Source organism: Nicotiana sylvestris, chromosome 2 (assembly GCF_000393655.2).
Source record: "Nicotiana sylvestris chromosome 2, ASM39365v2, whole genome shotgun sequence".
Taxonomy (NCBI): domain Eukaryota; kingdom Viridiplantae; phylum Streptophyta; class Magnoliopsida; order Solanales; family Solanaceae; genus Nicotiana; species Nicotiana sylvestris.
In genome coordinates this window covers 196,103,744-196,121,872 of record NC_091058.1, presented here as the reverse complement: position 1 = coordinate 196,121,872, position 18,129 = coordinate 196,103,744, and the positions used below count along the sequence as shown (strand labels likewise).

The following is an 18,129-nucleotide window of genomic DNA, read 5'->3' as shown; positions in this document are numbered from 1 at the left end:
CTGGTTCTTTGCCTTCGCATTCTAGTTTGTTTGGTAGTTTTCTTTTGCTAAGTACAAGAATTTATTTTATGTTAAAAATAATCTATTTTTAATGAAGTTCATAAACTATTCATCACTATTTGATTCAATTATCAACATATCTTGGTAAATGACAGATTTTTCAAAGAATAATTGATTTGCTAGTATTACGTTGAAAATGTAGTCACCAAAATATGTGTTAGGTAGTGTATGTCTCACATTTAAGAAAAACCCCGATAAATAACAGAAAAAACCAAAAATTTGAAAAAAAATCAACATAAATCAAATCGATAAAAAATCGTGGTTCCAAAATTTAAAAAACCGATTTATTTAGTTTTGTTTCTTTTTTGGGAAAATTCTATCCAAACTGAACCATGAACACCCTAGGGAGGAGAATTGAATAATTCATGTGAGAAATTCTCATTAATATCACCGGACTATAAGCCTTGACACTATTAATATAACTAGACCATAAGCCTTCGTATTACGGCTACTCTTGGTTACTAAAAATAGATTTTTTCTTTCTCATTTCTTTTTACTTTAAAGTGCTGGCGGAGTTTTTCACTCCTAGCCACAAGGTATCCATGCTGCCTCCATGGGAGTTCGAGTTGTGTCTCAATCCTAGCATGATCAATTAAAAAGACCAGTTAAGTATCATTGACTTGGTCAACCTTTACCCCCTAATGCCCGTCATGGGAAGGTTCGTTCCCTGCTCTTAGTTTGCTGGGAGAAAATAACAATGGTTTTGATCATACCAAATACATGACTGAAAAAGAAAACTCAGAATGAAATTATCTTTGCTAGAAAAAGCTTACCCCAAAAGTGAGATTTTCTGGCGCTAATCCGATCTAGCCAAGCCCCAAATCGGGTGCTAGATACCAGGTGGGAAACCAAAATAAAAAAGCTATAGACTAGCACAATCAAAACAAACAGAAAAGGGAATTCGGGTATCTGAAAACTCCTAGTTGAGGGAGGGTGCTTTGGACCACATCTAATATCTACTAGTACTGTCATTCTTGCAGCATGTATTAAAAAGATTATAAGTGCCCCACGAATTAAAAGAACTGTACATATGAAAGAATATACTCCCATCTCCTCGCACTGATGACCAGTCTCTGCAACACTTTAGGTGCGAAATAGACCGGAACGACGACATCCTGCTCAGGCTCTCCTTGGTTGGGGTCTATTTCCATAAATGATATTTCGCTCATCCCATATTGGGCAGGAACATGTTGGTTTCTTGTTCTTCCACTCAGCTCCGCATGTATAACAAAACTCGTGACCACATCTGGGAAAACATTTGAAGTATTCACTGTCAAAAACTTAGCTCTTACAACATGAATGAATCATAAGTCAGCCACCTCTAAGAATAGATATAAAGTTCTGCACAAATTTTACATGATAAGGATAGGAAGTAAACCAGCATACTTAACTTCGTTTCAGAGCATAAAATTTTTTGGAGAACAGAGACAATAAGAACAGTCGGTAGACAGCAATGCAGCCAACAGCCCAACCAAACACTTCACAGATCAAGGATCACATTAAGCAAAATGTTCTCACATAATTATGTTTTCCAACCCATTAGTTAACACTAGTGAAGTCTGCCCAAGCCAAAGACAAGAAAATTTGTACGAGGCAATGTGATACTCTCTTCTTCTTTTTCTAATATTTGATTAGTCCCAGAAATAGTTTGTTGTAGACAGCCAACCAAGGAAATCAAACTCTAGATCGCTAATCAATGTGATCAAAAGTAGCTTCATGAAGTAGGAAAACCCTAGAGACAGCAAAGCATTATCAGCGGATTGAACAACCAATGAAGTTTGACTAGAGTTTTTTTTCTCCTTTTTTGGCAAGAGTTGATATTTAAACGAGACAAAAAATTCAAACAGAAATCTCTGCCAATTCAGTTAATAAATTATGGTAATGCATCGCCATAATAACAGTAGTATAACTTAAAGAAAATGAAAATCGTGAGACATTTACTGAAGGTGGAGTAAAGGAAAGGAAAAAAACTAATATGTGTAGTTTTGCATCTCTGTGGCATAAAGATACAGAGAAAGTTGAACTCAGTTCCATAACTTAGTCGTTAGACCAACGGACTATTTGAGATAGCATCAAAAAGTCCTCTTAGTTCAGTTGCATCGTAATAGCTAATTCCTCTTAGTTATTTACACTCAACTCAATGTTACAGGCTCTATAGATCTGCTAATGACCTGGATCAAACGGGAAGTTTAGAATTCTTCACAGTGGAAACATGCTCATAAGACAACAACTAGAGAATTAATACTCACCAACTACTTCATAAAAGAAAAATAGTCACCAACTCAAATCTTTTGAACTTGCTTGCGTGTAGCTACCTAGATTGTACCCATTTTATTTTGAAACATAAATTGCCTACCAAAAAGATCAAAGAAATAATAAAATTTCCTCAAGAAGACAAGAGATAATGTAAACTTCGTACACCTACTTCCACAAATATAAAAATATTCAAATGCCCTTAGACTCGGGTAGAGATACCTAGATCCTTTCATTTCATGAATAAAATAAACAGTTGTGAAAAAATTCAAAGCAGCCAAAGAGAAAAATGATCAACTTTACCTGTGCATTTAACTTCTACTAGATCTTTCAGTTTTTTCTCTGGAGGTGGGATTTAGTCCTAATACCTTCCCCTCCTACCTTTTGATCTTGTCTTGCAATTCCAAAGGATTTCTTCATAATTACAAGATTTGTGGGAGAGACTCGTATTATCTGGAATTGATTGGAGATAAAGCCTATTTTTACTTTTCTCTCTACACGGTTGTTTGCAAACTGGATAGTTCTTCACAATTAAGAAGTAAAATACAAGCCCACAAGGATGGAAGACCACCAATTACATAAATTTTAGGAAAAGATCAAAGGCTTTGTATGTATAAAGCAAGAGCACAAATCCTGGCATAGATGGTCTGCCATCTAAGTATGATAATGCCCAGGTCCTCTCTGTCCTCTTTTTTAATTTTATTTATAATTGATAAGGTAAGATTTTGTTAAAACAAAAAACGCCAGTATCAGGTATTATCAGAAAAGGAAGCTTGCATCAGCTTCCTTTCTGTCCTCTTTGTTACCTTTTTGGTCTTTAATGAGTTGCTGCCATATATTTTCATTTAATGAGGTCCAATAAGTATTTAAGGTGTTTCATTATATGCTATAACACAAAAAGATTTTACGATGAAATGTGCAAGTCATATCGGCTAAGATTTGTTGAATTCTTTTCTTTTTTGAAAATGTATATGAACATTTTATTAAAGAATAGCACCCGGAGAGTGCAATGGATGAATAGTACAACCCCAGGAAAATGCATCTTAGAGACCTCGATCCAAGTCCTACCGCTACTCATTATCAAAAAGAATTTTCACATGTTTGGCTCATGAAAAAAGAATCAACTCCACATATGAGGAAGAGTGTTGGACATAATTAAGTAAATAAAGTGTACTTTCTTTAATAGTTTCAGTTTTAGCTTAGACTATTTGATGAGATGGTCACACACTTCAATATCTATATCTATATTATATTAAAAGCACGAAAACCCTTAGCGAAATGTCATTCGTCTATTTTACCCTCTAAAAAGAGAGTTCACACTAAACAAAATAGTCTTTTACTAATATTAGGATTTATTTTCGTAATATTTAGGACTTTAAAATAAACTAAAATTATTAAATTTTTCCTTATTTGAATTATGTATGATCCTAATATTTATGACTTTAAAATTCATTAAGATTTGACCCTATATAAATTATTTCCTTGTTTTAACTAAGTATATAATATAACTATAATACCTTGCATATTAAATTTCTAATATTTAATTATTCGAATCAACTTTTACATACAAGAATTTCTTTGAAATTTAGGGACAATTAAGTTATGTACGGAGCTAAAAAAAACATTCCTAAAACACTAGGTAAATAAAGAAAAAGTTAAAAAGAATATGTCCCAAAAAATTTCAAACAAAAATAAAAAAGGCAACTAATAATAGAATCATAATGCAAATGACTCTAGGATTCTATAAATTTTCTTATAGAAATTCTAGGAATGTATAATTTATCTTTTCTCATCGCGAAATTTATATAGAGAAATTAAAATATCTTTTATCTTCAGCTGTTATACATAATGTTGTTGATTTTTTTTGCACTTAATTGCATAATTTTAGCCACACAGTCTAGACTTTTTGTCTTAATCAACATTTTCATAGTCGCATAAAAAGTTTCTCTTCCAATACTTTGAATAATTAATGTTCTTGGGGATGAGTGGTTTAACATCACGTTTTTAACACTACCTACGCGCATTAATTCAAATTTAATATATAAATATGCATGTGAATAGTGCGTGTATATATTATTATTTCAGATTTCTAACATTTGAGGTACATTTTTTCAACAGAAAAATTAATGTTAATTATGACCACATATATTACAATAGAGTGAACGTAAAAAGATATTTGTTATTTTTCATTTTGCTGTAAACCTGATAGTTAATTAATTGAAAATGTGGCATTCATGTCGTTTAGTGAAATTTAATAAAATGTGAATAATTCAATAAGGCATTTGGCGGGTTTTGTGATATAAGATTTCTTCCTTTACTGAATTAATTTAATAACATTCATTATTTTCAGGACTTGAATTTTTTCCATTAATTTTTCATACAACTTAAATATATTCTTTAATAACATTTATGTGACTTTAAAAAAATATACATTCATTAATAAGGGTGCATGCAATGCACGTACCCAAAGACTAGTAATATCAAATAAGGGTACTACGTTCAAGTCCCACTGCCACCTATTATTAAAAAGAATTTTCACATGCTTGGACTATTTAAAAGAATTAAGCCGCACGTACGAGGGCGTGTTCAAGACATAAGTAAATAAAATGTTCTCTCTAACAGTTTAAGCTTTAGCATAAGCTTCTTTCTTAAAGAAAATCAAATAAGTTTTAGAGTAAGCTTCTTTCTTAAAGAAAATGAAATAAGCTTTAGCGAAAGCTTTTAGATGAGAACGTCACACAATTCAGCAAGTCTTTTTTTTTAATAAGTAACGATATTTATTAAAAAGGTACCAAGATGGTACATAAAAAGGTACAGAAACAATTCAGCAAGCTTTGTACTCTCTTTTCCTATTAGTTATTGATATAACTACACTTTTCCAACACATGCCATCCTTAATAGCATCATGTTTTTTCCACGACATAACTCCTATACGTGCAAATTTTATCTTCCTGCTCTTTCCTTGAGGCACTGAAACACTGCCGATCTAAATTTACCTTCTAGCAGATCGAACAAAGTGTAAAAGTTCTCTTACCAATCAATTTCTAACTTCTTCTACACCCAGACGTAAACTTCAGGAAAGAAATAAAACAACTCGAGGAAACTGATGGTCTAGCAAGGAAAAACGAGAAAACTGCTCCCCCTATTTCCATGCCATGCAGCTAACCAGGATATGATGAGGATACAATAAGCATTCAATACCTAAAGAGGAGCACCCTTGCGCAAATGAAAACCGGAGAGGTTGGCTGGAAGCATTGAAATTCTACTTATTGGCATGCGTAACTAAAATGCCTTTTTATTTCTTAGTTAGAAGAAGAAAGAACAAGATAAATATGCAAAATCTAAACAAGGCTAAAGTTTCCTTTATTTCTATTTTTTCTTTTCATTTGTTAGATAATAAGGATTTTAGGTCTCTTTTTGCTAGGGCAACAGAAATTCTACATAATCAGCTCTGAATTTTTTATCCTACTGGTGTCCCGACAAATTCAGAAAGAAAAGACATTGATGGTGTGTCCATATCCTATGTCTTTAATTGTTTGTGTCTGTATCCTACATCCCAAAGGCGCTTTTCTTTTTGTGATAAGCCATGTTCGAGATGTGTTTCCTGTCCCACAAAATGAGATCTATATGCTTCTTAAGAGATTGATGTAACAAGTCCAACATGGTCACGAATAATGAATGGAGTGAAAACAACTCAAGCGATATTTCACATTTGTGAAAATAAACGCTTTCTGCTTTAATAAAACAAAGGTAGCTATCGGGTGTGTTTGGTATGAAGGAAATGTTTTTCAAATTTTCCATGTTTGGGTGGCTTAAATATTTTGGGAAATTTTTTCCTCATAAACTCATTTTCCTCCAAAAGGAAGAAAAATATTTTTAAAACTCTTGCTCAACCTCCCAACATCGCCACTACCACTCCGGCCCTTAGATCCCGACCTACCACCCTTCCCCACTCTTACCTATTTCGTCTCATATGAGGTTTGCCTAAATTATATATTTTCCAAAAATATTTTCTACTACCTAAACAAACACCAAAAAATAAGTAAGAAAACAACTTATTTTCTAAGAAAACATTCTAATACCAAACACATCCCTAACTTTCATGATAATCTTTTTTGAACTCTGCCAAAGTGTCAATTGCTGGAAAATCACAGACTACATGCACATAACACCATTAAACAAAATGAAAAGAAAGAGGAACGAATAGTGCAAAGTCAGCGAATTGGAGCTTACTAAGGTGCAACCTAGAAGCACAACCCAAGCAAAAACAAATAAGTTGTGGCAATTTCGCGAAGAAAATAGTAATACAGAAGGAGAAAACAAAAGAAATTGGAAGGAAACAGGAAAAGAAAACTTAAAATGAACTAAAACGGGTTGAGTCGGAGAACGAAAGGAATTCAAAGGAATGGGCTCAGAGCAAGCTGGTCCGCACACAACCACTAACAGCACCAATCTAAGTGGGGCGGTCCATCTTTTAAAGTAGAGGATACGGAGGGATTCAGGCAAAACAGCACGACAGATAAAACTAACTTACAGCATGATAGGCTCACTTTACAGTCTAAAGCACACAATTACAGGAAGTACCAGAAATATTCTTTGAAGCCGGATAAGGTGCACTCGCTTCTTTGCACTTATATGTCATAGTAAAAGTAATATGTACTATGGATTATATTATCCCAACCAGTATGCAACATCAAATGACTACATTTATATGTTTCTGTTTCAAGTTATCCATGTTTATTGCACCCCCTTAAAACAGATGCTCTTTCCCTTCTCCATCAGCAGCGGTAAAAATGTTTATAACCTAAAAAGACATGAGAAGAACTTCATACATAAAAAGTTCTATCATGAACAGTGGCATGTATCTGACTTGTAAGTCCAGCTATCTTGACAAAATTTGACAGCTTCACCCAAAATTTTGACTAGTCGGTAAGGAATAACGGACAGAGAAGTTCAGAGAAAAAAATTAAAACATTCAAGTAAATCTAGAATCTTATTTTTGATTTTCTTTTAATAAATCTAGAATCTAATCTTTCTTTTCCAAGTCCGACTGCTTACTTCATGATTTCCACTCTGGATCTCATCAATATCTTGAGTATATGATGTTTTGGCGCAACTAACCAGCTTAATAGCTAATAAAAAGCCACATTTTGTGTGGCTTATGAAAATATTCTACAATCAACACAAAAGCTGATTTAAGCTACAAAGCTGCAATATTCTTTTCTTCAGCTTATAGTCTATCCCTTAAAGCAGCACCAAACAGTCAACATGTTGTTCATAAATCTCGTAGATAATCACCCATAAATGCGAGAAGCTTAAACGTCAAGGTGGAGGACAACAAAGATATGTTTCTACACAATCGTCAACAGTATCAAAACCTTTCTATACAAGGAGAAAAAAGGTGTATATATAGCTTCAACTTATGCTACAAATCACATGCTGTTGACTTATATTTTCCTTTTTAAATGACAACATAGGGAATGAATTAAAGCCAAGCTTCTATAATCTTAAGCTGTTGTGAAGCATTCCAAAAAGTTATCTCTTCCTTATTACCTAATCAAGACAGTGTATATCATGTAAGACAACAATGTAAGAAGGAAGGAGAAGCAGAGAACCTGCAGTAAATATGGTAGCAACCTTCGCCAAGAGACACTATGTGGTTGCACTTTACACACTGACGCCAAAGACTCTTTGTGGCAAGAGACTTGAGCTTTGCATCGTCTACGCACAAGTAAGGGTTAAGTTTTCTATAGTCAAAGCAAGTCATGTTTTGATGCCAAGGAACTCTGCAATTGATACAGAAATGGAGACGGCATTTCGTGCACATTCTAGCCCCAACTTGCTCGTTTCCCACAAAGACATTTGGAGCAGAAATTTGGACCTCAGCTTTTGACATCAATGCAGAACACTTAGAATTTGGGCAGTAAATCTTTTCCGTGATAGGAATAGTAGTTTCCTTGACACGTTCATTCATCAAATCGTATAGCTTGGGCATCAAGAACTTTTTGCAGTTATCTAATTTCAACACAGACTTGCATTTATCATGAGGGCATTCAGGTAGCATTCCTTGAAGGAGCTTAGCTTCCACATGTTTATTCATACAAGAAAAGCAATAATAATGCAGGCAACCATTAATTAGAAACATATGATCTACATCAGTATCTTGCAGACAAATAGTACAAGTCTCCGTGATGCTCTTTTGAAGACTACTTCCTGGTGGTCCTCTAACCTGAGAGACTATTGCATCAGTAGCAAGTTTAATCGCAAAGTTGACGGTATTTTGTGACACAAGAGATGGTACACAATCTGTAAATTTTCTTAGACGAGAAGTTGCTTGTTCAACAAGTGCAGCAACATTACCATTCCTCGGATGCAACTTGCCCCTAACCTGCATAACAAATATACATCAATCATTTCAAAAACTTTTAGGTTGCAGTATATAAGCCTGCATAGTGTGACATGTTTCCAACGCCAACAACAAGTAACCCATCCAATAGTATTTGGATACATGCAATACCAAAAATTGTACTTGTTTAAAGTGATGAGATAGTAGTATTTTCCCTGACTTTTAACCCCCCAAAAAAAGTATCTTTCCTTGATCCGTGCATATTTTCCTCAACATAATTTAAGCATGAAGAAATTTTTTCTTTTGTTTTTATTTTTATATTTATTTTTATTTACTTTTGCTAAAATTAAAAAAAAATGACCTTGACTCTGACAGCAAGCATAAAACTAGCAAATTTTTTTTGTGGACAAAGTCAACTCCTCCAAGCCCGAAAAAATGAAGAGGATTGCAGTACGCTGAACCTATCTTGTTTGGGAGACATAATTCAAGCATAAAAATGACCTTGACTTTGACTCTCACCTATTTACTCTAGCTTCTGCCAAATTTGTACTAGGTTCCTGCATCTACCAGTACCCTGATTTAATATTTTTTACGACAAAGGAAAAAGACTACCTTAAAACTGTTCTAACACATTGAAAAATGTCAAAGATCAGAATATAATAATTTGACACACAAGATAAACATAATTGATATCGTAATAATTTTCACAACAGTTAGGGTGTCAAGAGGACTCACATATTGCAAGATAGTTTGACTATCCAAAACAACATTAACCCTTTTCAAACCCAGCATTACAGCAACATCAAGCCCTTCAATCAGCGCTTTCAGCTCCACAATTTCATCATTCAACACTTCAGTAGTGTTTTCACCCAAACCCTTACTCACTTCAAACACCAAAATACCACTGGGATCACACGCAGCAACTCCAATCCCAGCGAGTTGTTGTTGTTGTTGTTGTTTGGTTCCCACAACCACAACAACACTCTCTTCTTCAACCTCTTCTCCCATTAAACCCTTCACATAAACCCTAAAACAATCCTCATTCCCATTTTGGGCCACACCTTTCGATGAACCCTCACCGTACGGCCTATGCAAATGATCCCCCGTCTCTTTCCACTCGCCCTCCGGCACGTTTTGTATCTCACGCGCGAAGGCCTGATCGTGGATTCGACGGTTGAGATCGTCTTCGATTTTCTTCATCTCCGCTTCGGCTGTTTGACGGTCGTGAAATTGTTGTTCGTAGTTTAATAATTCCTCGGAGAAAAGAGTGGTGACATCGTTACATCCGATGATGCTTTCACCGTTAATGGCCGGTTTTGAATTTGAAGCGCTCATAGCCTCTTGCATTTGTAGTTGAAAGGCGAAGAGGAGATCGCCATCGACGGTTTCAGCGGCGGCTATTTCACGGCGTTGTTCGTCGAATAGGGCGTGAAGATCGTCGTCGACTTCCATTTTTTTTCTTTTTGGCGCCGAAACGAAGTTGAAGAGCTTTTTACTTGCTTTGTTTTTCACTGTGGAGCTTTGCTCTATTTTTGTCCTTTCTCCTCACTCTTTTTGACCACGAAGACTTGCCTAGGGTGTTATTTGCCTATTTGATACTAGGAGTTTCATTTTTCACGAAATATATTTATAAGGAAATTATTTTTGAAAGAATTACAAGAAAATAGACATGATTTCACACCATAATTAAAACTAATCCATGTTTTTAAGTTTTACCTCATCTAGCCCACATTGTATATATTTTTAAAGCACTAGCAAATTGAAAATTTGTGTTCTTACAACCACCGCTTCTAAAAGTTATTGAGTTAAATTTATGTTCTCACAACCATTACTTTCACTCTCTCTTCTTCTCACATCTTCTACATATGCTTCAAGGGACCGTGTATTTTCTGCTTCTCCTCTTGTATCACCTGCTTGCATTGTAAGAAAATTGAAGAGTAAAAGTCCACCATTGAAGACCATTCAAAGCTTTGCTTTTGAAAATGGGTTTTTTTGAATTTGTTAGTTGTTTGGATTGAGTGTTATTCCAATTGATTGAAAATATCAAAAGGAGTTCAAAATTTAAATTTGAAGTGTTTTGGAGTAGATTTGAGCAAGATTTGAGTTAAATTTCAGAAAAGACGCAAGGAAGAAGACGAAGTCAGTTTTTTGTATAACCTTGTATATTAGTGTATATGAGTGTAGAAACACACCTTATACACTATTATACACTTTTATACACCTTTATACAAGCGTCTGTAGACGAACTTCTTCCACGATTTTCAGTTGCAATTCTTGTTCAAAACCAGTTCAAATCTACATTAAATGACTTCAAATTTTATATACAACCTCCTTATACTATTTTTAACAAGTCTAAATAATACCAACTCCAAATTTCTCACAAAATCAAATTTGGAATTTAAACCCACATATTTAAGCTTGTTAAAAATCTAATTTTCACCACTCAAATGAATTTGTTTGTTGAATTAATATTTGAATCACAGTTACTGGTTTGAAAATTAATTTAAAAGCTTGATGAATCTTTTTTAAAAATTAAATAGTAATTTTGAGAACCTATTGGAGTTGGATGTTGAATCTTAGCCTATTATTTTTGGGCTAGTTGGTTGTAAATTGAATTATGAGCTATAAAATTAAAAAGTAGGGAGCCCATTTGTTCTAATGTGAAAATTTTCCATTATTTTTTGGTGTTTGATTATTATAAATTATCTATTTCAAGAAAAATATTTTTCATCATAATAAGAAAAATAACTTTCTTTCATTTTTTATAAAACTATCTTAACTTTTAACTCATGTCACTTAACAAATCATAATAAGAAAAATAACTTTCTTCAGTGGTAGTCATTTTTTATAAAACTATCTTAACTTTTAACTCATGTCACTTAACAAAACTAATATTTAGGTATTATTATTAATCTTACATATACAAAAGTACGTCAAAAATGCTCTTCGATTGGCTAATATTATGATTAATTTACAATAACTTTTGAACGAAAATCAATTTTCTTCACAATTGTCTCAATTCTTTAACTTCATATTGGTGCTTCAACAAACTTTTCCACATTATTATCAATCTTTAATTCACAAAAATTTCATCAAAACACACGTCATTTGCTAATATTATTGGCAATCTTTAACAAGTATTTTAAAACGAACATATTTTCACTCTCCAACCAAACATCGAATAGCATTTTAAAAATCCAGAAAAATCAACATTTTTTCAAAAATTAATTTTTGGAAAATAACTGTTGTGACCCATATGGCTGACTTGGAGGACACCTCACTTGCCAGCAAGGACAGTCACTTGAACAGGCACGTGGACAAACAAAATTAGCAAGAGAGTGACGCTCTTCGTAGGAATAAACGTGTGAGTGCCATCCAAGAAACTAACTGATTTCATTGTGGAGAAGGGGTGACGATAGCATGAAGAGGAGCAGTAGTGCGCAGCTTAAGAAGAACACCATATAGATAAAAAGAATGATTAGTGAATGTAGTAGGGACGCTAATTTGTTATGTTGTGTTTTTATTCTCTCATCTCGTCTGATTTTCTCTGTTTCCCATCCCTTCTTTCTTCTCTGTTCTCTTACTTTTGGTTACTGTTTTATTGTAATTTTCCCTTAAGGCTTCATTGTAATTCATTGATTGAATCAATACAATCTGCCAGTTCCTATTCTTGTGAGTTAGCAATTCAGTTGTTACATTGGTGCTTTCATCCAGAGGTCTCTAATGGAGGACCAAAACTCACTCAAGATCTTCGTTGAAGAATCGATTCTGGAGATGAAAGAGTCTGTCACTAAGGTGACAGATTATGTCGCCAAGGACCTCACTGAATTTCACGAAATATTGATGGACGTGGTATCAACCAAAGCTCCGGCAGGACTTCCCCATCGACACCCAACCATGGACGTAACTCGTCAGGACCATGCACTGGTGACCACCACTCTCCGTCACAAGCCAGCATCAGTGGAGTTTGGTCGATTTCGAGGTGATAATCCGGAGGCGTGGATATTTCAAGCGGAGCGATATTTCGATTTCTATAAAATCGAAGAGGACCAGAGGCTCACTATGGCTTCATTTTATATTGATGGTGAAGCACTTGAATGGTATAGATGGTTATTCAAAAACAAACAACTGGTGGATTGGCCTCATTTTGATGCTAAGGTGAGGATCCGATTTAAGCAAAAAGGTCTCGAGTCGGTGGAGGGGAGATTGGCAAAACTTCGACAAGTCACCACCGTCTAGGAGTTGCAGGGGTGGTTTGAAACCATCGCAAATGAGACTGATGAGATCTCTGAGAGGCTCATGATCCGACTCTTTATTTCTGGGCTCCTGGAAGACATTAAGAATTCAGTTTTGAGTCATGATCCCGAAACGTTTGACGAGGCCCTTAATCAGGCCTATATACATGAGAGGCGGATCCAAGCTGAGAAGGGGCCACTCCGACCCGCCCTTGCTAATAAAGGGACACCGCTTTTACTGTCACGACCCAAAATCCAATAAAGGGTCGTGATGGCGCTGAACACCACTATCAAGCAAGCCAACCAAAATACTCAATTAAATTCTCGTTTTAATAATTTTTGAAAACTATGATTTTCCTTCAATTTTATTATTAGAAGGCAATCATTTCAAATTAAATATAAATGTTAATAAGTTAATACACGATACCCCATAATCATCCCAGAACCCGGTGTCACAAGTGCATGAACATTTACTAGGGAATGAAATAAAATACAGTAACTGTCCGCAATACAAAATGGTCAGAAATGGAAATACAGTACAATACTCTGAAGGAGACTCTACCGACTGCGGGGCATCTCGAAAATGCAGCTCACCTAAGTCTCCGTACTAACCATGCCACTAAGCCACTAGCCCCATATAAACCTGTGCAACAAAAATGCACAGCAAATGTAGTATGAGTACGAAAACAACGTGTACCCAGCGAGTATCCCGTCTAATCTCGAAAAATTAGAGACGAGAGGTCGACTTCGACACTTGCTAGTGGTCCAATAGTAATATTATTAATGCGATGAATCACGAATTTATTAAGAACAACAGTAAATTCAAATAAGTCACGAAACAGGAAAAAAGTTCCTTTTTATTCAAAGTCTCCACACTCATAATCCATTAGTTAACAATTATCTCAAGTCGGTGAGAGCAAATATCAATATCAATAAATCTCAAGGAAAACAATACAAGCATGCACAAATCATGACGAGGACGTACGACCCGATCCAATAATATTTAAACTGTGCACTGCCAGAGGGTCGAATGGCGCGAGCCATAGATGCATCTATTTAATCTACCGAGACGTTCGGCCCGTTCCGAAATGAAATACATACAGAAAGTCAATCAAGAAGTCAATAGAGAACAATTATCCAAAGAAAAGCCAATTCTCTTTTAACAATTTTATAAAAATGAAGTTTTATCCTTTTAGAAATTCATTTACCAATTCGATAGAATTTAAGCAATTCATCTGTCAATAAGGTTACAAATATTTCAAGTATAGCATGCTTTTGGATCCTAAACTACCCATCTTTCACATGATAGTAGCTACGCACGGACTCTCATCACCTCGTGCGTATGTAGCCCCCACAATTAGGAGCACATAACCAATTATTTTACCTATGGGGACAATTCCCTCTTACAAGGTTAGGAAGGATACTCACTTCGTTCCGAGGTTCCATAACCGACTTCCAAGCCCTTCCAACGACTCAAATCAATGTGCAACTCTCCAAAACTAGCCAAGAAATGAGAAAATCCATAAATATAGGTTCTAACACTCACAATAATTCAATTTAGATAAATTCCTAATTCCGCTCGAAGAGTTGACAAAATTGCCCTCGGGCCCACGTGCTCGGATTCTAAAAAAAACACAAAATTCGATAACCCATTCCGATACGAGTTCAACCATACCAATTTTATCAAATTCCGATAACGAATCGACCTCCAAATCTAGAATTTTCGTTTTTGAAAAGATTATAAATTTTCTCCAATTTTTCCATTTGATTCACTAATACTTGATGAAATAACCATGGAATCATTAAATATAATAACTTTTGGATATAGAACACTTACCCCAATCTATATGGTGAAAATTGCCTCAAAAATCGTTTTAATCCGAGCTCCATAGCTCCAAAAATGAGTAAAAATCTCGGACTGCTTGATTTATACACTGTCCAGCATTTTCGCACATGCGGTTACTGTTCACGCACCTGCGGTACTATTCACGTACCTGCGGTTAATATTTACGCACCTACGGTTACTGTTGACGCAGGAGCGGTACTGTTCACGCAGCTGCGAAAAACACAACAGCTGCCCAGAAATTTCAGCAACTTTTAATTTCACTAAAAATGCTCTAACTCCATCATACGAACTCGGAATTCGATGATTCTTGTTCCTATGAGTCACAAATAATAATACGAACCTATTACTTTAATCGAAACTCAATTTGGAGCTCATTTACTCAGTGCGATACAAATTTCGCCGTTAAACAATTAACTCATGTTTTGCGCTACAAACTCAATTGCGACTTGATGAAATTAGACCAAACTTTCCAGATCACTCTTATAATTCATTATCAAAATCCCGGAAGTCTCAAAATCGAGTTTCGATCTCTAGAACTAAAAATGGACCTTTGGATCATTACATGTTTATGCTCAAAACGCCAAACTCTTCCAAAAACTCCTCCAAAACTCATCCGAGCCCCATGGGATCCCAACCAAGTATACTAACAAGTCCCATAACATGACAGGAACTTAGTCGATGCCTCAAATTACATTGAACAACACTAAACCATGAAACACACTCCAATTCAAGCTTAATGAACTTTAGAATTTTAAACTTCTACATTCGATGTCGAAACCTATTAGATCACGTCCAATTAACCTCAAATTTTGCATACAAGTCGCATTCGACGTTACAAACCTACTCCAACTTCTGGAATTGGATTCCGACCCTAATATCAAAAAGTTCACGTCCGGTCAAACTCCTTAAAGCCCTTCAAATTTGTATCTTTAGTCAAATGACTCCAAAATGACCCCCGAACCTCTGAATTCACTTTTGATCGCGCTCCCAACACCAGAATCACCATACAAAGCTATTCCCAGACTCGAAATACCAAGCAAACATCGATAACACTAAAATGCACTTCAACCCAAACTTATGAAATTCTTCCAAAAAGGCTAACTTCCACTATAGGCGCCGAAACGTCCCCGGGTCTTCCAAAACCTGATTCGGACATACGCCCAAGTCCGAAATCATCATACAAACCTGCTGGAACCTTCAAATCTCGATTCCGAGGTCGTGTACTCAAAAATCCAATCTTAGACAATTCTTTCCAACTTAAAGCTTCTGAAATGAGAATTATCTTTCCAAATCAACTCCTAACTTCCCAAAATTCAATTTCGATGATGCGTACAAGTCATAATACCTGAAGTGAAGTTGCTCATGGCCTCAAACTGCTGAACGATGCGCTAGAGCTCAAAACAACCGGTCGGGTCGTTACATTCTCTCCCACTTAAACATACGTCCGTCTTCGAACATGCTAAAAACTGCATTGGAGTTATCCGAAATCACTGCTTAACACTTCGTGCACCTACCCGTGCCACTACAACCTAGTTGAGCACATTGGCTCGATCAATTCTGAAGATATTCCCTTTTATTCAAGCAAATAAGCTTAGAGCCCAATTCCAACATCCGGAATTCTCTGCCAGGTTTGCTTCCAATACATGAACACCACATCAATTAGTACACGAGGTACCAGAACATGACTGCATGCCTTTGCTGAATCCTCACCATGCACCACATCATTCACAAGACCATAATAACATTCTCTGATCATAATAACCGACATTCTCTGAATCTGATGCTCATAATGCACCTCATGATATATATAAGTCTTGTTCCAACTCTCGCAATACCTCCACGATAGAAGAAATGTGTAGAAATTCATAGCCAACTGCCAAGTCAACAAATCATTGAGGCTACACTCCTAACAAGAACATTATTTCATTCTGAACCAAATAATGCCCTTTGCTCTTTAATGTACTTTATACAATCTGATTGCACTGATCCTAGATCCAATAACCTTGTCTCACCTAGTACGAACTGCTCATGCAACAAGCCACCCCAGACATAACCAAAAGTCTCGTATGATGCCACAATGTGCCAATAGGCTACCAGCTCGAACGTGACACATAAAGAAACTGAACTCTGGAAGGGACTACTCAACTCATGCTGCTAATATGGACTTTCCTCAGAAAATGGAAAACAAGACACACAAAAATTAGAATAAAGAAAACTGTACTCAACATCATACTATTGCGGCGTGCAACCCGATCCAAACAACATACCTATGGCGGTGTGCCACCCGATCCATACATAAAATTCACATAAGGAGATACACACCGAGCTAAATTGCTCATTACAACAAAATACTGAATATCAGTCCCTAGAACGCTAAGTGCATAATACCATCCCTGAGGGGACATATAACGTCATAAGCTAACAAACTCAAGCACAACTGAGGTATGATATATGTTCTGAAGCTAAAGAGCCATCCTGCCCACATATCACCATCGCTACGCGGAACCTCAATACATAAGAAAATTATCGAGCCGTTCACAACTCACACGGCACAATATAACATTACATGAAATAGCCGATGACAAAATAACACCCCACGTCTGAATACTCCTCCATAAGAAGCGCTATGCTGAAATGAACACATTCGGCTTGATATAAGGCCCATATTCGTACGTAAATCTATTCACATACCTCAAGCCGATTCTGATTGCACCGAAATAAGTCCATAATCTTTCCTGGGTCCATAATAACCCTCTTTTTCCCATAACACACAGGAACAACCATCATAATCGGAGTAATCCTCCACAGCTCACAACCCAATAAATCAAGTGCCCTCCAGGCATAAATTCTCAAATTAACGATATCACCACAATCTTTATACTTGGTTTAATTCTTCAATCAATCAAGTAACTACATGCCACACTTATATAATCTTCCCATGGGGCACGCTCCTACGACCTTTCGTAATAGATAACAAGTTTGCACATCCATACCACCGGCCGCACTAATGCTGAAAAATGATCAAGACTCCATAACCAGGATGCAAAGCCTCTTTCACAAATCATCGACCTCAGGCGATGCTGTAGACAATACCAACTTACTCCAAATATCCACATCCCCTTCCTACTCATCCGAGCTCGTGATATCCTCGTCAAACACCGAACCGCAACCTTGATCCTCACCTTCAAATTTCATACCGTTCACTATACCTAACAAGCCATGCGATAGAACACGATTTTTTTTATCATAACTCCGGAACCACTAATAGACTAATACTTCATCAAATAGAAACTTTTCACTTAACTCATTTCAGGAGAACCATAGCAACACACAAGTGAATTCTCATAACCGTAGAACATCTAAATCCTCAAGTAGTGGCCTAAACCACC

At 35.9% G+C, this 18,129-nt stretch overlaps 1 protein-coding gene across 1 annotated transcript; it reads right to left on the bottom strand.

Moving 5' to 3' along the window:
- Positions 1 to 785: 785 nt before the first annotated feature.
- Positions 786 to 10,221, bottom strand: LOC104234236 (E3 ubiquitin-protein ligase RSL1-like). Its single transcript, XM_009787774.2, has 3 exons — positions 9,395 to 10,221; positions 7,929 to 8,701; positions 786 to 1,306 (listed from the first exon to the last, which is right to left on the bottom strand). Exons 1-3 carry the CDS (start codon positions 10,109 to 10,111, stop codon positions 1,180 to 1,182), a joined length of 1,617 nt encoding a protein of 538 aa, XP_009786076.1. The 5' UTR covers positions 10,112 to 10,221; the 3' UTR covers positions 786 to 1,179.
- Positions 10,222 to 18,129: the final 7,908 nt, after the last annotated feature.